Source organism: Grammomys surdaster, unplaced genomic scaffold (assembly GCF_004785775.1).
Source record: "Grammomys surdaster isolate TR1022 unplaced genomic scaffold, NIH_TR_1.0 210, whole genome shotgun sequence".
NCBI lineage: Eukaryota > Metazoa > Chordata > Mammalia > Rodentia > Muridae > Grammomys > Grammomys surdaster.
The window spans coordinates 3,066,669-3,089,578 of NW_021604655.1; the positions used below are offsets into that span (position 1 = coordinate 3,066,669).

Sequence of the window (22,910 nt, forward strand, 5' to 3'; positions counted from 1 at the left end):
CAGGTTCTCCAGTTATATATAACATGCCTTATCAGTATGGACATGGTGATAACATTTTCTGTGGTCATCTCTGAGAGCTGCTTGGGTAGTACAGAACTATGAATTATCAAGACATCACATAGTGAAAGCTAACAGTCATGGATTGTTTAACCAGAGAGCAGATTCCTTACTATGTCAGAGTCCTGTAATCCTTGAGGTGACACCATTATTTTAGAGTCTGATACTGGCACTTGCTGAGTGATGAAGGTTTGATCTGGAAGGTTAATTTCATCCCTATAATAAAGACAAAAATAGTGTTTCAACAGTCATGTGTAGACTTTGTTTGAGAACAACAGACTTGCTATATCATTCTTACTTAACTAAGCTATACAATATTCACAAAGGGCATTGTGATCAGGCTCTTACTCATAACTCTGGCAGGAGAAATCTTACCCAGTTTCTTTCATTTCTCCACTGCCATAAATAATATGGTCTGGAACAGGAGGCTCAGAATTCTGATTGTATTTCCTGTGGTGGATAAACATCAATAAACAAATGAGTCAATGAGTCCTTCTGCCTTCCTACCCTTAAAATGCTGAGTTGCATTTCAGTTGGATAGGATTTCTATTTTCAGAATGCATTTTATAAACATAGATGTGATAAGGCATCGAATATAACTGTTTAAAGTTCAAACATGTTGAATTCAAGAAACAAGTATTCCTGGAGACAACCATAATGAAGGTATTCATGAACTATGATTGCTAGTGGAAGGCAGGGCTGAATGAGACAACTGACCAAAACACCTAGAGAAGTTCCCATCCCACAAAAGAACTTCATGGAACAAGGAGAATGGGTCAGTGGGGAAGAGTGCTTGCCTCACAAGCAAGAAGACACGAGTTCCAACCTAGCATTAGGAGGAGGATACAGACAGATCCTGAGAACTAAAAACAAGAACAAAGAAAGAATTGATGTCAAGTGAAATTGCTTTTTGGTTGTTCTGAGATAGGGAGAGCCGCCTCCAGTTCAGTGTGTACCCTACAATGACCCTGATCCTCCTCCTTCCCCCTCTGCAGATAAGAGGAGTTATATAAAAGTATGAAGGGCCTGGATCGGAGGAATCTGTCTTCATTGTGAAGGTCAAGAAAGTTTCTGACAAAGAAAAAGCTTGAGCTCATGTCTAAGGTTAGCAGAAGGGGTAGAGAGTTATAGAGGAAGACTCCTGATGCTCTGTCCTCTGCACGGGCACCCACACCCACACACACTTGCACACATAGAACTCAGGACTCTCAGGACATAGAAAAGTTAACCAACAGAGACAGGCCCAGTATAAAGTGTAGGGTTAATAAGCAGGAAATAGAAGATAACTGACTTCACTATTCTGAATGAGTTTATAGAGGTAAAGAATATCATGTTGACTTCTCAAGAAGTCACATATGTCAATCCTGAACTTGACTTCAAGCAAGTGCCGATGGAAACAGCATAAACCTAGTCAAATGATGGAAACATTAAATACTCTAATAGTTATATATGAAAACATCCTTAGTAAAACAATAGTGCCTAAGTGATGGCATAAGTCATTTATTTTAGCTGTTTCCTGATTAAACTCCTCTGACTGACTTAGGTCAGTTAAAAAATACTCTGCTGTTGAATTTACAGTTGTACATAGCCAACTATGAACTTTTACCAAGTTCCTAAGTATTATTCTGACTTGGGAGGTGGAGGAAGACCAGGATTTCAAGGTTAGCCTCAATGACACAGTGAGCTAGAAGCCAGCCTGAACTACAAGAGCCTCTGCTACAAAATAAATCAAACAAATATCAGCCTAAAATAATTTGCTCATCTTTGCAAACCAACACAAGCTCAAGAGTTAAGTGTCCCTGAAGGTGCCACATGTTCAGCCGATCGATTGATCGATCGGTGATCCTTTTGCTTCCATGTTCATTCGTTCATCTCCCAGTCTCTAAAAGTTGCAACAGCTGAGCAAGTAGCTAAGGGCTTTAATCTATTTCCTTTAGCTCTCAACAACAAGCCAGTCACTGTTCCTATGTAGCTTCTAGGTTTGACAACCTGATATTTCATTACAAAAATGGGAAATTACCTAGCAGCAAGACCGTTCATTTTTGCAAAGAGCAGTCTTAAGACTTTTTCCTTCTGCTCCCAGGTCAAATCTCTAATATCCACATTTTTTTGAGTAGTTGGCCTGAAGAATTTCAAAGAAAAAAAAGCAAGGTAAAAAATATGATCAAAGTAAACTTATCTTTTTTTAAAAGCATAAAGTATGTAAATAATAGAAATTTTCTATACCATAATAAGATAGGTAATGATTTCAAAGCAAACTGCACATTACAAAACCATAAAATCTGAAAAAGACTGTCAGCATGCTAGCCAATCCAAAATGTTCTGTGGTCCTGAAATGAAATGAGAAATGCAACAAAATGTACTGTGACCTCAATGGGCAGTTTCCAATGGGCAGATCACTAAAACCCAAGTGCCATGGAGAAACTAAATGCTCCCACTGTAGACTGAACTGCCACAGACACTGCACGTTTTCACAGTGCAAGTAAATGTCTAGATATTTTAGAAATTATGAGAATTTTGATCTGAGTGATACAGAGGTCACTAGAGAATGCCCTCCAATCCACGGAAGATTTCTGCATGACAGTCAATAAGGATTATTATATTGAGTTTTTAAAATTATTGTTACTTATTAATTTTATCTCAGAATAGTAAAGGAACACCATAAAATACCCGAAAAGGTATGATTAAAAATGTTTAACCTGGACTTAAGTCTTGTTTTTTCAACATATTTCCAATTTATAAGAACTAAGATAAAGTAAGAGACATTACAATGGTATCTTACAGGACAAAATAATAATTACCTCAACGGATTCCTGCCACAGCTACCAAGACTACAGACCAAGTCTTACACACTGTGCCAAGCATTGTGACTACAAAGTTAAGTCAGTTCCTGTCCTCAAATAGCTTATTAATAAATCTGTATAACAATCTAAGTTTGTTCTGGTTTAGAGGAAGGAAGGCATGTAAAGACAGGCTTTCGTGTAGCTCAGTCCAGGGATTGATGTCTGTCCTGTGCTAGGTGTAAGCTACCACAACCCACTGAGCTCTTATGTCTTTAAGAGCTATGAAAACAAGGGCACAAAAAGAATGCATTTCTGCATTATTAATACCATTTTTCAGCCTCCATGAGATCCTGATTCACACTATTGGTACTATGTTCTTTGCCATCAAAGGTCCTGATTCTCGGGTACTCTGTTCTTCCCGCACACGCTGTTCTCATTTTTAAATTGAAAGCAGCTTGTGCTATCTGCTTATAATGCTTCCTGCTGCTCAGAATCTGTTGCTTCACTTCGTAGAGAGCGTCTAGAAAGAACTGTTCCACTTCTGTCCTCTCATCCAGTATGTTCTTAGCCAGCCTCTTCACTCGATTCATCTCCCTGTCCTTCATCTGAAGAAGTTGCTGCAGCTTGTTAATCTCTACCAGACCTGCTTGGTTCTCTATGACTGCCTTTTGCTGCAGTTTCAACACTTCAGCCTCAAACTCTGTGGTCATGTAAGTCAGAGCGTTCTCCAAGCTTATCACCTTCTTCTGAAGAGTTTGGATTTGTGATTTCTGCTGGGTGAGTTGCATAATTTTTTCCTTAACCAACAGATCATTGACTTCCTTAAAAACAGGAAAGGGAGATTTTTTTTTCTTTACATATCCTAGAATTTAAAGTCTCTCAATAATTTCTGTTACCTAAGGGGATCTGAGCTTCATGTCAGGTGGAAGCAATTATTTTGAAATCTCTGTGGACAGAAAAAGTAACCAGTACCCTTGGGTCCCTGACTAGGCCTGCGAAGGCGATCCACTGATTTTATTAATTAGGAAACTCTCAAACTTCCTCCTCTATGACTCTTACAAGGTTACATAGTTTATATTATAGAAGTCAATAAATCTGTACAAAAAACGTTAGCAAATCTATAAAGGTCCCTTGAAGTTGAACAAGGTCAGGCAGGTTGCAGTATAAGTGGATTTGTTTGTTTCTCTGTGTAGTGTAGCATTGGCAGTTCTGGAACAAGCTCTCAGACCAGGCTGGCCTCAAACTCAGAGATCTACCTGTGTTGAGACTGAAGGCGTGCACCACCACGCCTCGGTGAGATGTAAGTGGAAATAGGATACCTGGGAGGACTGGAGCTAAGGGTTGTTTGTTTGTCTTTCCTTCCTGCTCTTTGGAGTGACCTTTAGACCTCTATCAGCCACCCGGCCATCAAGTGCCCAACGTGCACAAACACTAACGTAAGAAAAGCAACTGAGGGATGGCTCAGCAGTTAAGAGCCTTTGCTATCCTTGCAGAGGAACTAGGTCTGAATCCCAGCACCCACATGATGGCTCACAACTGTCTGCAATTCTAGTTCCAGAGGATCTGAAATCCTCTTTTGGCCTCCACAGGTACTGTATACACATGCTACACATATATGCATGCAGGTAAAACACCCATATACACAAAATAAACCTTTTCTCAAATGTTAAGGATATAAGCTATATGTTACGGAGGGTTAATGAAGACAGTCCTGATCTGTACTGCTTTCCTTCAAGCACCTCATTTAGGTAAAAACCTAAACCTTTATGTGATAACAGCGATAATGTCATGTCTGTTACAGCCAAACCAATTCGTAAACGACTTAGGGTTCAACACTGAACAAAGCAAAATGAGTATTCTAAGATATGGGGGTAAGAGTCACATTTATATTTCTGATATATTTGTAAAGTCATGATTAATGTGTTTTTAATGTCATTTAGTAAATAATCTTTTCAGATAAAACAATTATCAAGATAGAAGGAAAATACTCTCTGTATCTATCGTTATTATGGTCAGTGTTTGGTATTTATCAACACAGTCCAAAAAGAAAAGAAAGGTGAGTCTAAACGCCAGTGGGAACCTTTTGCTGTAAAAGGCAGGAATGACTTTCTTCCATTTTCTTGGAGTTTTTCTGTCGAATTTCAGCTTCCTTCATGTGGTATGCAAGCGCCTTGTGAAGATAAACGTTCTCTTTAAAAACATTTCTTCCAGCAGTGTTCAACTGCCTGAAATATATACACACATACAGAGACACAGATACACACAGATGACAGACAGACAGACAGGCACACACACACGCACACATATTTAAGAGCTCCAAATATAAGCCTAAGCTTACTACATCAGGGTGGGGTTGGGGGGGGTGGTAGAGCGGGGGTGGGGGGTTGAGAGGGCCAGGGGAGATTGGAGTCCAGATCACTCTAGACCTAACTGGCCTCAAAATCACAGAGATCCATTTGCCTCTGCCTCTGCCTGTGGAGCACTGGAATTAAAAGCAGGTATCACTGCACCTGGCTCATGACTAAGTTTTAAATACTTAAGAGGAACAGTGGCAGTTTTACCCTCCAAACACTATACTGACCACCACTAAGCTAGGTATGTAGTTCAGGGAGAGAATACTTGCTTAGCATGTGCAACTCTCAAGTTGAATCCCTAGCACCAGAGTTGGGGAGGGCCAAACATGGGACACACATGACACTACCACCACTTATGAGTAACTAACTACTCACTAGACAGATAAAGACTTTGTGATGAAGTACTTCTTCAGCAGTAAAGGGAAAAACTGTATGTTAGCTGGTCATGATGATGCAAGTTGGTTATCAACTTTAACTATATATAGCAAGGCCCTTTCTCTTAAAAAAAAAAAAAAGGCTAGGAATAGTAGCACACCTTTAATCCCAGCTATTCAGGAAACTGAGGCAGGAGGATCACAAGTTCATGGCCTGCTTAGGCTGCATAGCATGTACAAGGCTAGCCTTGGCAAGTTAGTGAGACTCTGTTTCCATTTCAAAAGGTAAAAAAAAAGAGCTGGGGGTGCAGCTCAGTGGTGGAATGGATGTGCACGTCTGGGTCTTCAGTCTCTAGCAACTAAAACATAGTAATGTGGTACCAGTTTTTCATGTCTTCTCCATCCTTATCATATGTCTAGACCTAAAGAACTCTTAAGGTGACAGAGGTAGAAAATAGCAGCAGCCCAAGTTCCCAAGTCAGCATGTAAAAAACCTTTGACTCATATTATATTTACGTTAGTAAGAAATAAACCATGAGACCTGGGGGTTCATGTACTAACATAAAAATGCTGTAATGTTACTTACACAAATATCTTTCAAAAGTCCTGCAAAGTTATTATTATGGCCCTCTTGGAGAGATCTCTTTCTAACAGGGTCTCACTATGTAGCCTAGGGTGTCTTAGAACTGGTGAACTGCCTCCCTCAGCCTCCTAACCACTGAGATTATTATAATAATAATGTCTGCTACCATGCCTAGATGGCCTATTTTTTTAAATGAAATTTATTTTCAAGGATACTAAGAATTCTTCCAGTGGGACCAGTGAGATGGCTCAGTGGGTAAAGGCACTTGCCACCAAGCCTAATGACCTGAGTTCTATCTCTGGAACCCACATGGTGACAGAGAGAACTGACTTCCTTCCTACAAGTTATCTGACCACAACACTTACATTGGGGCATTGGTGTTCCCTCACATATACACACCTTCCTAAATATAAAATAACTTTCAAATAAATCAGCATGCATGTATATAGCCAGGGTCTAACTTCAAAGAGAAGGTTATTGCTACCATGTTGTTACAGGAAGGGCGGGAGGGGAAAGAGTAGGGAACACAAAGGAATAAGAGTAGACAAGAATTAAAGAAGGCTTGCCAAGAGACAGGGGAAGCTAAGCTAAGAATAAAATAGACAGCAAAGAAGAAAGACTGTCTGACTGAGACAACAGTCTCTTACACCACAGCTTCATGGTGGGCTCTCTCTGCCAGCATTAGGATCCTCTTCTCAGCCTCTTGTTCCAGACGGTGCTAAAAGTAGAATATATGTTTAAGTACAAAACTATATTTCTAACAACAAACATTTCCTATCACAAGGTATTTACTTTAGCATCAAACAGGATACTTGGTTTAGGGGCTGGAGAGACGCCTCCTCAGACTGGACTGGGTTTCTAGCCCCCACATGGTGACTCACAACCATCTCTAACTTCGGTTCCAGGGGAATCTGACACCTTCTGACACCCACAGGCCCCTGCATGCACAATATACTCAGACACACACATTAAATTAAATCAACAGATTTAAAAAAACTATTCCTGTTCTGTTTTTAAAAGATAGAAGAAAATATTTTGAAAGGTCCATCACAAGTGGTACGTCTATGAGCAGATAGATATCAATTATAATAGATCATGATATACACCTCTGTGGGAGAATCAAGAGTTCAAGGCAGAGTCCCACTACATAGTAAGCCCAAGGCCAGCTGGGCTACACAAGACCTTATCTCACAAAGGTAAGAAGCAAACTGAAAAGCTATGTTAACTTAACCATTGTATAAAGATATTGAGAAACTGGATGGTACACCATTAAAATGTACAAATTTTATTTTTTATTTATCAGTTAAAAAGTAAGAAATATCTAAGTGGAGAAGAAAAAAAAAAGACACTGAGATTCACAGAATATAAAGGTTTGTTTTCCCTCATTTGTACTCTATTTTTTTTTTTTTGAGACAAGTCTTAGTATAGCCCAGGCTGGCAAAACTTGCCATGAGGCTCAGAGGTGGCTTTGAACCACCAAGATCTTTATACCTCAGCCTCTTGAGTCCTACAATCATAGGTGCACACCAGTGCATACCCCACACTTATTTCCTGCTACTTGATAACACTTTCTAACAAGCTACCAAATGGAATGCTGGACTGCTCAGAATGCACATGAAGATACCTTTGTTCTAGTAAACAAAGCATTTCTTTTCCTTTTTTTAAATACAAGACATCTTTTCATTTTATTTTTATTTATTCACTTTATATTCCCCTCACTGCCCACCCTCCCAGTAACCACCTCCCACAATCCTTCACTCCCCTCCCCCTCCCTTTACCCTCTGAGAAGGTGGAGGCTCCCTCTGGGTATCCCCCCCCCCACCGGGCACCTATCTGTGGGGCTAGGTTCATCCTCTCCCACTGAGGCCAGACAAGACAGCCCAGCTAAAACAAATTCCACAGACAGACAACAGCTTTTGGGATAGCCCCTGCTCCAGTTGTTTGGGATGGGATAGCCCCTGCTCCAGTTGTTTGGGATCCGCATGAAGACCAAGCATGTAACATATGTGCAGTGAGGCTTAGGTCCAGCCCACAAAGTATTTCTTAATACTAATACCTTTTCTTCAAAAAATCTGCTTTCTAGTCTTCTAAGAGTCTCCTGATAGTTCTTCTCTGAGTTCCTTAAATTTTCTTTCAGCTAAAAAAAAAAAAAAAAAAAAAAAAAAAAAAAAAAAAAAAAAGGTTAAAGATTGAGTGGGACATATTCATAGAGAATTCTGAAGATACACTGTCTATCACATAATCTTGAACACACAAGACCAGTGTCATCACCTCTTAGCGTATCTTCCTTTACTGTCTCCACAATTACGAGACTGATGTTGAGTTTCTTAAAGACTTTCATGGATAACAGTTCCTAGGGCATTTAGATATACTCTCTTAAGATTTACAAAACATGGAATCACAAAAACAATACAGTTCTTAAATTGGAAGCAACTTTAGGGACCAGACTACACAGTCTGCCAAATATAAAAAAGAGGATAGTGGATTGGCAAAAAAATAGCTCAGATCCCTAGAATTCGTGTAAGTGACAGGCAGATGTGGCACTCACCTGTAATTCCAGCTTCGGAAGCTGTAAGGCAAGGAACCCTCAGGGCAAGCTAGTTAGGGAGACTAGCCTTATCAGGGAACTCAGGGTTTGACTAAGAGACTCTGCTTCAAAGAATAAGGTGAAAGAATTAAGGAGGATTCCCATCACCAATCTTAGGCTTAAACATGAAATGATCTCAGAGGGTCTGATAATATGTCAGTTAATCCTCACTGTCAACTTAATTAGAAATCACCATGGAAACATTCTTCTGGATGTGTCTATGAAGGTGTTTTTAGAAAGGCTCAGGGACTGGCAAGATGACTGAGTGGTTAAGAACATTTAATGTTCTTCCAGAGGTTTGGTTTCTAACACCCGTGTTTGGTGGTTGACAACTGCCTGTAATTCCAGCTCAAGCGATCTCACATTCTCTTCTGGCCTCAAAGGGAATACAAACATACATATACTTCACATATTTAAAAACGGGAAGGTTCAGCTGAAGAGGGAAGAGCCACCCTGAATGTGGGTGGCACCATTCAGTAGTTTGGGGTCCAGGACTGAGTGTGAGGAAAAAGCAAACAGAATGACAGCATTTATCATTCTTTGGTCCTAATTGTGTGACCAGCGGCTTCCTACCCTTGAGGCCACGATAGTCCCAACCATGATGGCCTGAACTCAAATTGTGATCAAATTTCCCTTAAGTTGCTTTTGTCTCAGGCATTTTGTCACAACACTGAGAAAATACAGGTAAGATTTAAATAATACAGGTAAAATGCTTAGCATAGTAAACATTTAATGCCATAACATAGTTATCTATTAACAATTTTCTGTATTATAATGTTCTAATATACTAAATCTGTTGTATTTTTCTTTCAGATGTTCTTTTTACTGTTTGCATTTAATTTTTCATATGGCTTATTTTGTCACACTTTTAAAATTAATGTCAATGTACCAGTTCATATATGGGTCAAATAAACCCCATTGTAGCATCTGGAGATGAATCTTTGATACATTATTAGACTCCCCTCAAAATCTGTATATCAATAAATCTTTCAAAAGATAATTAGTGGGGCCAACAAAATGGTTCAATGCGTACCCAAGACCCACACAGTGGAAGGAAAAATCTGACTCCAAGTTATATCTTGACGTCTACGCACGCACGCACGCACGCACGCAAATAAAAGTTGGTGAAAATCAGTGGCTGAGCATGGTGACTCAGAATTGTAATCCCAGAAGTTAGAAGCCTGAGTCAAAATAATCCCAAATTTAAGACCTCCTGGAATATATAATGCCTTGAAGGTCAATCTGAGACACAGATTGTCTCAAAAACCCAAAAAAGGGGCAAGAGAAATGGCTCAGAAGGTGAAAGGATAAAGGTGTTTGTCACACAACCTGGCGACTTACGTTTGAGTTTTAAGTAAATGCGGATGGAGAGGACTCTACAAAGTTGTCCTGTGACCTCCCTAATTGCACAAAGGTAGAGTGCTCACACATACACATACAACAGATACACTAATCTGGCTTCCATTCTTTGACTTTGAAATAGATAACTTGGATCCCCTTTCATTCAACATGCAGTGAATTCTGTACAAATAATCTCTTACCTAAATATATACATCACAATTTTAAGTACATGGGTTCCTCATTTTTTTCAATATTTCAGATTCCACAGACTTGCCCTATTTTTTTTTTTTCAGTAAGGCACTAACTTTGCCCTTGAATTTTAAGTGTTCCTCAACAGCCTTCTTTAAACAGTCTGAAATCTACCTAATAGGTGGCGACATTGTTCTTTAAAAAAGAAAAATCATATCAGGGTACTAGAGTATGAACTAGTTTATTTAGATTCAGAATGTATAGCTATATACAGGATGGGCAGGCAGCCTAAGAGTTCTATAAGTTAACTGTATTGATTCCATCTCCAGCACTGTCATATAAAACAAAACTTGGATATTCTTCCTAGAAAACTTAGTATTTTTTTTCAATTATAGTTGCTTTGGTTTGAGGTGACAAAAACAAAGAGTACTTTGAGATTTTACAATTATGAAAAATCTAAGTAACGGCAATCAGATTCCATCGGGGTCTTCTGGGATGTTGGAAGCACCACCCTCTGCTTTTCTATACTTCTCCAGTTTAGCAATAAGTTCTTTTGCAGGATTGAAAACCCCATAGGTCTGTTGCTCACAAACATAGCATCGTGGAGTGGTTCGGAAATGCTGCAGTGCACAGGTCTCACAGAAATAATGTTTACACTTGGTGACAACCGGATTCTGGAAGGTTTGGCGACAGATGAAACATTTGAATGGTATTTCCTCATCATCACTTTCTACTTCATAGTTTTCGTCTTCATACACACCATAACGGCCCTCATCGAGCTCACGTTCGATCTGCCATCCGTGCTTGTAATCGGAACGGTCGTGGAGGAATTTGCAACTGTCTCCAAAGCCACAGAAGCCAGTTTCCTTGTAGTCCTTACAGATGTCAGGTTGGTAATCCCAGCGCACGGTGGCACGCAGATGTTCAGGGGCTCGGATGGGGCCCTTTCTCACCATCCCGGAGGAGGCATTGCCCATGGACGTATCCTTGGGCTTCATGTATTTCTGGTAATTATTAATTCCACGATAGATTTTGTCATCTTCCTTGCCTCTCAGCTCCTCCTGGATTTTCTGACTACGTTCAAAAATGGCCTGTGCGTCTCGCTCCTTCTCTGTGTCCAGCTCGTAGACTGCTGTGGCCCCCATATCCTCGGGCCCCACTGGTTTCGCCGAGCGCGTGGACTTGTAGACGACACCCAGACTCTCACTCCCCGTCTTCTCCTCCTCTTCGCTGCTCAGATCACAGTAGGCCCCCTTCTGTTTACCGCTGCCACTGGTCTTCTGGATCATTGGATTGTGGGCCGCCCGCTTCTTCTCCGGTCGCACAACCGTGCAGCCTTCGTCGCTACTGCTTCCGCTTTCCCCAGAGTCCGGGTCGCAAGCCGGCCGCTTCCGGCGGCCAGCACTCCCTTTCCGCCCGGGCTTTTTGAAGTGGAAGGTGCACACCTGGTCCTCCGACTTTCCCTGAGAAACTTGTTCTGCCATCTTCGACTCCCGAAGCGCCGAAACGGCTGGCGGTAGCTGCGGCGTGAAGGGTGGCGCGGGCTGCTGCGTCACTGCTAAGCAGCGCGGCTACGTCACTGCTGAGCTGCGAGGAGTCGGCCCCTGGGGCCGGGAAAGTCACGGCGCATGCGCCAGCCAGCCGGTTAGAGGTTTTTTTTTTTGGTTTTTTTTTTAAAGTTGAACTTAGAGGTCTTTGGTAAAGTATTGCTGTGATTCTTGAATTGCAACGACTACAAAACTCCCGCCTCAAAGAATTTACAATCTATTAGGGAAAATGTAAATCAGGATTTGTTCTGTACCAAATCCCATGGAAAGATACAAGGAGGGAAAACATGCACACACATAAAGTAAGTCTTTTTTTTAAAGAGAAGAAATGAAGAAATAGAAACTTACATCTTCTAATTCTTTTTCCACTTGTATTTTTCTCTTCTGGAATTGTTTTATTGTCTTTAGTTCTGTCTGAATCATGCCAATTTCCTTTGCTTTTTGATGAAACTGTCCCTCCAACTCACTAACTTGCAGAGAATACTTTTGTTCCTGTATTAAAAAAAAAAAAAGAAGTTAATGAGTTAGAAAAAAAAAAAGTTCCATACAGCCATGCTTTATTTAAGGCCTGAGCCATTTGTATAACTTCTTAAAAGAACTGCTATCTTTATTTTGCATACGGCTATAATTTTTGCATGAAATTTTAATTTCTGTAAAATGATGCCAATAGCCTTAGATAAGAAACAAATTCTGGATTTTTTTTTTTTTTGTCTGTGTGGCTCAGTGAGTTGAATGTGTGGTTAGCAGGTAAAATCCTGGGTTCAGTCCCTAGCAACAAACAAATAAAACCTAAACCAAATTAAGACCCCTCTAAGGAAATAAAACCCAAACCAATTAAGACCCCTCTAAAACCCACAGCTTTTGTGTTCGGTAGCACAATCTTACAGAAAGGAGTTTCATAATATTTTTAAGACAGGGTCTTCCCACTTAGCTTCCCTTGAACTTCCTTTGCTGCCCACTACCCTGCCCTTGAACTCACTATGTAGCCTAGGCTGGCCTTGAACTCTCAGCAGTCCTACTGCCTGACCCTCCTGAATGCTAGAACTGCAGGAATGAGCCACCACACTTGGTTTTCACTTAGTTTTTAAACGGAATTGTTCAGTTAGGAAAGTAGTATGCTTGAAGTCCTGGCTTCAATCCTCAACATCACAGGGAGGAAAAAATTTTGCAGTTTTGATCAAAGATTTTTGTTAATATTTAGAAGGAAAAATACCCCTTTTCCAAAAATTTCAAACAATTTTGAAATCTTTCTAGAACTCTACTGGTGGTTGTATTAGCATTCTGAGATTGTTACTGTAGTGAACCTTGTGATGAGGTAATCATACTGATATCAAACAAGTGCCTGCGTTTTTAATTTGTTCTGTTTTTGTTAAGGATCCGGGGATCAATCCCAGGGCCATGTGGGTACGGGGCAAACATTCTACCACTGAGTCATCTTCTGGACCTTCTTTTCACTTGTTCCTATTTGGTCTAAAATAACCAAGCACACTAGAAATATGACTCCCTAATCAGTAAATAACTGGTAGATATAGAGACTCACCAATCTTTCCTTCTCTTCCTTGGCTTTTTCCTTTGTTTCAGCCAACTGCTGCTTCAGTTTTTCTATCTGTAGGAGGTAAAATGGGAGAGTTAGGAAGATGCAGAAATTGTTGTGTCCTGTTTCTATTCATATGCTTGTTTTATATAACAGTAAAGCCAGTGAGGCAGGAAATACAGTGACTTAGGAGGAGAAGGAGGGGGCGGGGATTTTCTTATACACTTAATCTGCTGTTGACAGTTTCTAAGATCTAGCTGTCATCAGAGTTATGTGGATAACACCTTGTCATTGTTGTAAAAAGCACAGTGCGAGGCTAAGGAGATGGCTCAGTGGCTCAGAATGTTTTACTTCACTTGCAAAGGACCCAGGTACAATCCCTAACACCTATGTGGTAGCTCACAACTGCTTATAACTGCAGGTCCAAGGGAACGGACATCTTCTGACCTCTGCAGTTTCCTGCATGCATGTGGTGCACATACACACACACAAACACACACACACTCACCCCACAATGTTACATTTACTCTGGAAACCATTTTTAAGCATACAGGTTAATGGTGCTAAGTACATTCAAGCTGTTACATAAAAGAGCTCTAGAACATTTACTTTGCAATTCTCCTTTTCCCTCCTCTCCGCTTCTAGCAATGACTTTCTACTTTGTTTCTGTGAGTTTTACTTGACTCCTACAACATTTGATCTACTGTGACTGGCTTATATCATTTAACATAATAGAAGTTTACTATACCAAAGCATGTTACATGTTTTCTTAAGGCTGTACAATTGTCTAGAAATATGTGTACCTGATTATATTTGTCTCTTTGGGGGAGGATTATTAAGGGAAAGGGTAAAGACACAGTTTCTCTATTTAGCCCTGGCTGTTCTGGAACTGGATATGTAGACCAGACTCAAGAGCTCAAACTCAGAGATCCACATGTGTCCTGGGAGTGCTGGGCTTAAAAATGTGTGCAGCCACACCCAGCCTCACTTGATGTTCTCTATCCAATTCTTTTTAAATAGATTTTTAAGTTGTCAGTTGTTTTTTTCAGACTTTTTTAAAAGTTATGTGCTGTGTGTGAGTATGGCCATATGTATGTGGGTGCCTTTGGTGGCCAAGAAGCATCAGATCTCCCTGGAGCTGGAATTATAGGTTGCCCCGTGTGGGTGCTGGGAACCAAACTCAGGTCCTCTGGAAGAGTAGTGCACACTCTTAACTGCTAAGCCATCATCATTCTGTGTTTTCGAGTTGCTTTCATATCGGTTAATGTGAATAACACTACAAGAAAGAAAAGGCAATGACGGAAAAGCCATTCTGAAATAACAGCGTGCTTCAAGTAGGGCTAAGTGTTAAACTCTTCCCAGAACAAACAAAACAAAAGACCTTATGAAAATACAACCATGTCACATAAACACAGAAGGAAGTTGTGAGGCTCACAGTTTTCTACCTACCTACCATATTATCTTTCTCCTGATCCTGCTTCTTCAAGTAGCTTAATACAGACATGGTGTCTTTTTCCAGTTTATATTGCTGTTTCTTTAAGTCTTCATTATTTTTTGCCAGTCTTCGGGAAGTATCACGATACTCAATTCTAGAGAGTTCTGTGACTTCCAATCTGGCCTCCCAGAGAGAGGCATTGGCTTTGGCTCGTTCAACTGCATTGTCTTCTACTTTGGCTGCTTTCCTGCAGGAGACATTGACAACATGTAATCTATTAATATCATTTCTATTTTTTTTTTGCTTGCCTGGAGCATAAAAGCATATACTGTTGGACCAGTGCATTAATAATATATGTATATATACATACATATGTGTATTCATATAAGAGACTTAAATTGGTGCTTCTTCCTCAATAGGAGAACTTTGGAGTATGACTTTGTTTATTTATTTATTATTTTTAAAGTATGACCTTGAATGATGAGAAAAACAAAGAGGAAATAAGAGGCCAAATGTATGCCCTAAAGCTCTATAGCTTCTCATTTACCCCATTCTTCTCTATTCTTTTGTTTACTTCTTTTTGCTGCCCTGAGTGTCAGCCCCGGCCTCAGGCATACTAGGCAAGTGCTCTGCAAATGAGCTACAGTTCCAGATCTAATCCTTTCTCCTATTTCACTCAGTTGTGAGCCTGGCTTCCATGTTCTACATGAAGACACATTTATTGTAATATCTGTCCTCTCCACAGCTTTTGTAATTGTTTTGTTTTATTTAATTCTTAGACAAAGGATCAAGTTACTTGGGCAAGTATGTTAAGTACTTCACTTGTTGGTACTACAGTATACCAGGCTTTTAAGAATTGGTGAAAAAACACACACCATGATCATTGATGCAGAGATGAAAAAAAAAACTTTTGTGAGGGGGAAAAAAGTAAGACCTTGGGGATGTAAACAGGTAGAAGCAGAATGTACAGTATGCATACATCAGTACGCTGTATGGGACACATATGTCAGGTAGAAGTAGACTGTATGGTACTCATATGTCAGGTAGAAGTAGATTGTATGGTAAGCATACATCAGGCTCTAGGTTTGATCCCTAGAACATAATAAAAGAATGGATTCAAAAGTGAAGTCCTTCGAAATAGAGATTGCACCAGCATTAACAAACCACTGTTGTACAATAGGTACCAGCTGTATAAATAAAGCATCAGTCATTTCACCTGTATTTGGATTCTAAACAGTCTCCCGCACTCGAAGACCTTTCCTTACACTGTCACCTTCCCTAATCTCTCAACTCCTGGGTCTTAGTCCCTTTGCACACCTTTTGTTCTCTTCACATTCAGGCCAGCTCCATTCCCAACTTTCCAGCCTGACCTAGCAGCTGCTGTCCCTTTCCATTGTGAATTAGACACTAGTAATGGAATGCCTTCCTACAATCTCCAATTGCTACCTGAAAGTATCAAGAATGCCAGATGCAATTAGATGTCTCTAAGAAAAAGACCACCATGTTACTGGAAAAACAAAGTAGGGTTTCTCAAACAATGACCCATGGAACATTCAAGAAATGTTCACATATGCACTGAAGATGGAGAAACAAAAATATAAACATGGCTGTGAGCTACAGGGATGTGTTAATCCCTTGGCAATTTGTAGAATGTGCTTTAGAAGTTATATTTTGTTGTTTTAAAGGTTTATTTATTTATTTATTTATTTATTTATTTATTTATTTAATTTGAGTACACTATAGCTGTCTTCAGACACACCAGAAGAGGGCATCAGATCCCATTACAGATGGTTGTGAGCCACCATTGCTTGCTGGGTATTGAACTCAGGGCCTCCGGAAAAGCAGTCAGTGCTCTTAATCTCTGAGACATCTCTCCAGCCTGTATTTTGTTTTCTTAATCATCCTGTAGAATATATGTTAATAGAGGAGGTCAGTGGTAGAAGACGTGTGTATCAGGAGGCCCTGAATTTAATTTGGGGGTTGGGGGAGGGTATCATTTTATACAGGAAAAATATATAGAAAAAAATGATAATGGTTAACTATGGATGGCGGCATGACAGATGGTTTTCTTTCTCCTCTTCTGCTTTCCGTATCTTTCTGTACCGAGTACAAAGTTACTCTCTTAAGTTACTTTTTGCTGGAGATGGTTACCTGGGACCCTGCACAACAAGCATTCTATCACTGAACTACACTCATAGACTTGTTTTGAAAGACAAGGTCTCCCTATGTAGCACTGGCTGTGATCTCCCTGCCTCAGCCTCCAGAGCAATGCGACCGTAGGTGTGTGTTACTAAACTTGTCTCCAGAGAATTCACATTCAAAATCAATCGCAAGTTTAAGGGATTCCTTCGCAGTTCTCATCATTTGGTGTTGAACTCCAAAGTCTTGAAGAACCATCCTGTAGCTCAGGAATTCTGTTGACATTCTAGCAGAAACTCCAAGGCACCGTGGGGTTAGCGCTAGAGCTGTACAGAGTGTGTGTGTGTGTGTGTGTGTGTGTGTGTGTGTGTGTGTGTGCGCGCGCGCGCGTGTGTGCCGTGTGCTCGTGCGTGTGTTCTGATCCGTCTGGTCAAATCATTTCGCGTGCTCCCTTTGATCCCAAAAGGATTCCTGAAAGACCCAGGGAACAACTTTAACCACTCAGACAAGATCTAGAATAGAACTACACCAGTTCACATCAGTCTTAACAATGGAGATCTCTCAGATCTTAGGGCCACAAAGAATGAACAACAGGAGCTGTCCACAAAAGCCCGACAGAGGCAGCCAGTTAGAGCTTCAAAACGCCAAAGGTAGGCAGGGGGAATGGGAGCCTCTGCGCCGCCGCCGCCGCTCTTACTTTGGTTCTTTGTCTTTGTTCTTGCCTTTCCTCTTGTCCTTTGCAGGCATTTTGACTTCTCCAGGAGTCTCACCGTGCTGGTCTCCTGGTGGCCGCCACCTGGGCCGACTCCGTCTCTAAGGAAACCACCACGCCGAAGGGCTAACGTCCTCCGCGCCGTTGAGGGCACGCGGAGGGCGCACGCGCGTGACGTGACCGCGGCGAGGGGCGGGGCGGAGAGCGCTCCGAGGCGGCGGGCGTCCGCGCCGGGGCGGCGCGCGCGCGGTGAGTGTGCACGAGCCTCGGCGGCGCTCCCCGGGTTGGAGCCGGGCGGGAGGCCGGGAGCTCGGGAGGGACGGGAGGCGGGCGCGGGGCTGCGGCGTCTTAGCCTTCAGAGACGTGCCTCGCGCTGCTTGAGGCTCCATTGCCGGCGGCTCTCCGACCGCCCCGCGCGCGTCCGAGCGGCGCCGGTGGGGTTTGAAGCGCTTCCAGTCGGGCCGGCGGATCCTCCAAGCCTCTGGCGCGGCCACCGTGGCGGTCCCGCCCGCGTCCCTGCTTCTGTCTCGGCGGTGCCCGCGCTGCCCGCCTCCTGCTTACCTCCCCTCCATCCTCGCTTCTGTCTCGCGGGCTCCCTGGAGGACGGCGCACCCGGGGACATCCCAGGCCAAACGCTTTCAGGGAGGCAGTTGACTTTCCGAGGGCGGTGGCTTGGGTGAGGCTGTCAGCCTCCGCGGGTCAGCGGGCTCGGGTGCTCGGACTCCGACTCCTCTGCCTGGAGCGATGTGGTGGGGACACTGTCCCTGTGTCTGAGGTGGCAGGTGCTTGGCTTCAGCCGACCGCCCGGTTCCTGTTAGCTAACATCGCCCACATCCTCTAGTGACTGAAGTCCCATTGCTGCAAGTTGCATAAAGTTGCAAGCGCTTGCCTCGCACCCAGGTTCCCGAGGAGTACTCCAGTATTCTAGTTTATTCAGAGGAGGAACCCTGTGATTATGCCTTCATTCACTGAGAGTGAGTGAGTCATTACGGAAGGCAGGTATTGTGGCTGCCATGTCAATAGGAGGCTTGGGAGTGAAACTGTTCTGCTTTATCCTCCGTTTCAAATTACATTTAACAGTTAACATGAGACATCATTGTTAGAACTCCCCCTTCCCACTCTCTAGGAAGACCTTAATTACTAAGCCCTTAACTATAAGGTGAAGTCTTTGACCTCTAATTCTCTCCCCACCTCATCCCCCCCCAGGAGGCGTGGTTTATGTGGTTTGTAAATTTTGCGGCTAGAGTAAGCAAGTAGATTTGATAAGAGACCTTGGAAACAGTTTTGCTAGCACGGCTATGGCTTATTTTGACTGTATTTCTGATGCGTTTTCCTCTCTATGTGTGACATGCTATGGATTCTTGAGTAGAATCACCTCTATATAATCTGTCTTCTCATATAATGTACATTATCTGAAGCAATCTATAAACCACCTATTACTAACAAGCAGAAAGGGAGTAGGGCATTTTCTGTCATAGGTGTATATTTAAACTTTTTTTTTTTTTTTTTACAAAAATTGGTTGTAAATAAAAGCCAGCTCCGAACTTACCATTTGAACATAGTCCTACAGATAAACATAAAATTTTGACTTTTAATAAAAGTTTCTTTGTTGATATTTTATTTTTCACATATATACATACATATACACACACACACACATTATATGTATATGTGTGTGTGTGTGTGTGTTCTGCCTGCATATATAACTTATGTGCTAAGTACATGCAGTGCCTCTGGAGACCAGAAGAGGTCATTGGAACTTAAGTTAGAGATGGTTGTGAGCCAACATGTGGATGCTGAGAATCAAACCTGGGTCCTCTGGATGAGAGTCCAGTACTCTTAACCTCGGAGCCATCTTTCCAGACCCTCACCCCGACTTTGAGATAGAGCCTCACTATATGTATTTGCCTGGGCTAGAACTCTCAAAGATCTGCTTTCCTTTGCCTCTGAGTGCTGAAATTAAAGAGCCTGGCAAGGTTGCTTCTTAATATATGCATATGATTTTTTTTAATATTTTATTTTCAAAAGAGGGTTCCTCCATGTAGCCTTGGCTGTTCTGGAACTTGCTCTATAGACCAGGCTGTCCTGGAAATCAGCCTGCCTCTGCCTCCTGAGTACTGGAACTAAAGGCATGAGCCACCATAGCCAGGTGGAGGGTTTTTTTTGATTGATTGATTTATTTATTTATTTATTTATTTATTTATTTATTTATTTATTTATTTTTGAGGCAGTGTCTAGTATGTAGCTCTGGTTTTCCCAGAACTCAAGGTATAGACCAGGCTAACCTTGAACTCATCTGCCTGCCTCTGTCTCCAGAGTGCTGAGGTTAAAGATGTGCACTACCACATTAGCTATGCACAGTGCTTTAAAGTACTTTATAATTTATTGTATTTTTATCAAACATAAGTAATCTGTTTTTTTGATATTACAATAAAATTATATCATTTCAACTCTTTTTTGTTGTTGTTATTTTTGTTTGTTTGGGTTCCTTTGAGATAGTGATTCTCTATGTGTAGCCCTGGCTGTCCTGGAACTCACTCTGTAGACCAAGCTGGCCTCAAACTCAGAAATCCGCCTGCCTCTGCCTCCCAAGTGCTGGGATTAAAGGCGTGCGCCACCACTGCTCAGCCCAAAAACTACTTTTTAAAAAATGAAAATATAATAACATCCATTCCCCTCTTCTCTTTGTTCCATTCAGCCGCAACCAGTCCCTGTATCCCCATAGCACTTGCTTACCTTCTCTCTCTGTCTCCCTCTCTTCCTTTCTCCCTCTCTCTCTTCCTGATTCATGGCTTCTTTTTCTTTAACTGTTGGTACATATATTTTTTATTATACATAGCATAATATATATAGTTCCAAATAAGTAAATACAACCTGCTCAGTCCATATTATGTTATTTATATGTGTATATGATTTCAGGGCTATCTAAACAAGACTTGATCAAAATGAAACCAATAGACTTACTAACATGGCAGAGAGAAATCTCACTGGGCCCCAACCCAACCCTAGATAAAGAACTACAGGCAATTAAGGAATGCTGAGGGTGAGAGAAATAGTCTTTCCCAGGGAAGAGCCTCCCATTGGTTTATTCAGTATCAGATGGTCAGCCATGAATATATATATTTTAAAACTTGTAAATTTTCTCTCTTCATGAGTGTGTGTGTATGTGTGTGTGTGTGTAAATATGATGTGTGTGGGCAGGTAAGTGCGTGTATGAATATGTTGTGTGCATGAAGTTGGTTTTCTCCTTTCTGGGTTCTGGGAATTGAACTCAGGTTGTCAGGTTTGCATAGCAAGTACTCTTATTCATGGGGCCATCTTGCCAGCACCATGACAGTAATCATTGGAGAAAGGCCAAGATACTTCATTTTGGTAGGAATAGTTCTAGAAAATACACTGTTTTGAACCTTCACATTCTCTACCAAAGAACTGGATATTGTTATTCAGTCAGCTACGGACAAGCTACTGATAGTACACAGTATACTGTAGGAAGTTCCTGTTCAGAAGCTTATCTGTTATCATTTCCTTCTGGAATTGCTGGTGGGTAGCTTTACTATTAAGTTTCAGGGAAATACTTTGTTTTATGAATTTGCTTTGTCTCATTGTCAGGAATGTTAAATGCTTTTGAGATATAAGCTATTTAGTGTTTTGTCGACTGGGGCTTAACAACTTTCTATGTTCAATTCTCACAGTTCTTGGTTGACACAGAAATGAAGAGTACCTTGGCTGAATCTTCAAGCCGAGGCGATCATTATGACCCTGGTAAGTAGAGTATTACCCAGACATAGGTGCCATCTCAGCTAGCTTAATGCTGAATTTATACTTCAGATGTTTCTGCTTCTGGGTATGAATTGTTTGTTTTATGTCATTCCTGAATTTGGCCACCTTTTGCCAAAGGATACATATTTTATTTCTTTTTTTTTTTTTTTTTTTGGTTTTTCGAGACAGGGTCTCTCTGTGTAGTCCTGGCTGTCCTGGAACTCACTCTGTAGACCAGGCTGGCCTTGAACTCAGAAATCCACCTGCCTCTGCCTCCCAAGTGCTGGGATTAAAGGCGTGCGCCACCACTGCCCGGCACATATTTTATTTCTTTAAGTGATTGTATTACTGTCAGGTGTCAGTTCAGGATTATTTTGCATCAAAATTAATAGCATCTGTAATCTTTTCTCAAGGTGTTTTCATAACTCTTTAATCATTAGTTAGCTGTGATTTTACTGGGTTTTACTTAGAAAGTTTTACACTGAGAAGTCATTAATTTTGTTTTCATGCAGCCTTTAGAATCCTGCGATTATTATGATACAAACTAAATCTGAGGGGCTGAACAGTGTTTCTAAATGTTACAGAAATGAGACACTTTATCCTACCTTGTAATCACATGGAATTGGTTCTTTCCTTCAATTGCGAGCTCTGGGGATGCAACTCGGGTCTGTGTACATACAGAATTCTATTAAATGGACATTATTTTGTGTTGTGATTAGTTCACACCTCTGCAGGAGCACTATTCAGAATTCTAGAGGTCAAGATTTAATCTTACTGATTAGATCCATTGAAATTCACTGTTTTATTTGTATATAAAATGTATTAGGGCTGGAGATATAGCTTAGTAGGTAGATTACTTGCCTATCCTGCTTTGATCCCTGGGCTTGATCTCAGCACCGCATGTACCAGATGTAGTTGATTGATGCCTGCCTGTAATTCTCTGACTAGAAAGTAGAAGTAGGAAAATCAGAAGTTTGGGGCTATCCTTAGCTACAGGGATAAATGTTAGCCTAAGCTACATAAGAACTTTTCTCAAAAATATTTTATTCTCATAGATAATTATTACTAATTAACTGTTAGTTCTTCACAAAATACCATATTTTTAGAAATTATTTCTTCCAACATAGCCATTAGCATAAACTAAAAGCCATTTCTTTAAAAAAAGTGACCCTGGGTAGGTGTGATAGTGTATATCTTTAATCTCAGCTTTAGAGAGGAAGAGGAAGATGAATCTTTGTGAGTTCAAGTCCAGCCTGGTCTACATAGAGAGTTCAGGCTAGCCAGAGCCACATAGTGAGACCATGTATTCAAAAAAGAGAGGGATAGAGAGAGAAGAGACAGAGAGACATACAGAGAGAGGGGGCTGAGGGAGGAGAGAGACTCAAATTTTTTTTTGTACTTTTATGTCACATGTCCTTCAGATACTCATCTGTTTAAGAACTATTGCCTGCCATACTACTCATACTCATAACACTCACACTGTGGGGCTGAGCAGGAAGGATCCATGAGCGTTGCC

General features: G+C 41.2%; 3 protein-coding genes across 4 annotated transcripts in view; 1 reads left to right on the forward strand and 2 right to left on the reverse strand.

Moving 5' to 3' along the window:
- Positions 1–121: 121 nt before the first annotated feature.
- On the reverse strand, positions 122–17,765 carry Bbof1 (basal body orientation factor 1). Its single transcript, XM_028771833.1, has 11 exons — positions 17,621–17,765; positions 14,803–15,031; positions 13,356–13,421; positions 12,164–12,307; positions 8,208–8,288; positions 6,799–6,869; positions 4,921–5,065; positions 3,168–3,661; positions 2,078–2,179; positions 433–507; positions 122–273 (listed from the first exon to the last, which is right to left on the reverse strand). Exons 1-11 carry the CDS (start codon positions 17,668–17,670, stop codon positions 147–149), a joined length of 1,584 nt encoding a protein of 527 aa, XP_028627666.1. The 5' UTR covers positions 17,671–17,765; the 3' UTR covers positions 122–146.
- LOC114624757 (E3 ubiquitin-protein ligase RNF113A) lies at positions 10,491–11,883 on the reverse strand. Its single transcript, XM_028771832.1, has one exon. It carries the CDS (start codon positions 11,750–11,752, stop codon positions 10,739–10,741), a length of 1,014 nt encoding a protein of 337 aa, XP_028627665.1. The 5' UTR covers positions 11,753–11,883; the 3' UTR covers positions 10,491–10,738.
- Positions 17,766–17,848: 83 nt separating the features above from the next.
- Positions 17,849–22,910, forward strand: part of Entpd5 (ectonucleoside triphosphate diphosphohydrolase 5 (inactive)) — a 36,982-nt gene continuing 31,920 nt past the window's right edge. The window contains exons 1-2 of one of the 2 annotated variants that reach the window (XM_028771946.1): positions 17,849–17,884; positions 21,328–21,397. The gene's annotated coding sequence lies outside the window, so the exon portion shown is untranslated. Of the gene's footprint in view, positions 17,885–18,484; positions 18,610–21,327; positions 21,398–22,910 lie in introns of those variants that run through there. The other variant, XM_028771947.1, reaches the window with a different exon arrangement.

Coding starts and splice junctions, on each gene's coding strand:
- LOC114624757 (XM_028771832.1), bottom strand. CDS start 11,752: ATGGCAGAACAAGTTTCTCAGGGAAAGTCGGAGGACCAGGTGTGCACC.
- Bbof1 (XM_028771833.1), bottom strand. CDS start 17,670: ATGCCTGCAAAGGACAAGAGGAAAGGCAAGAACAAAGACAAAGAACCA. Junction 8,289..12,163: donor TGGAAAAAGAATTAGAAGAT/GTAAGTTTCTAT, acceptor TTTTTTTTTTAG/CTGAAAGAAAATTTAAGGAA. Junction 274..432: donor GGAGAAATGAAAGAAACTGG/GTAAGATTTCTC, acceptor TCTTTATTATAG/GGATGAAATTAACCTTCCAG.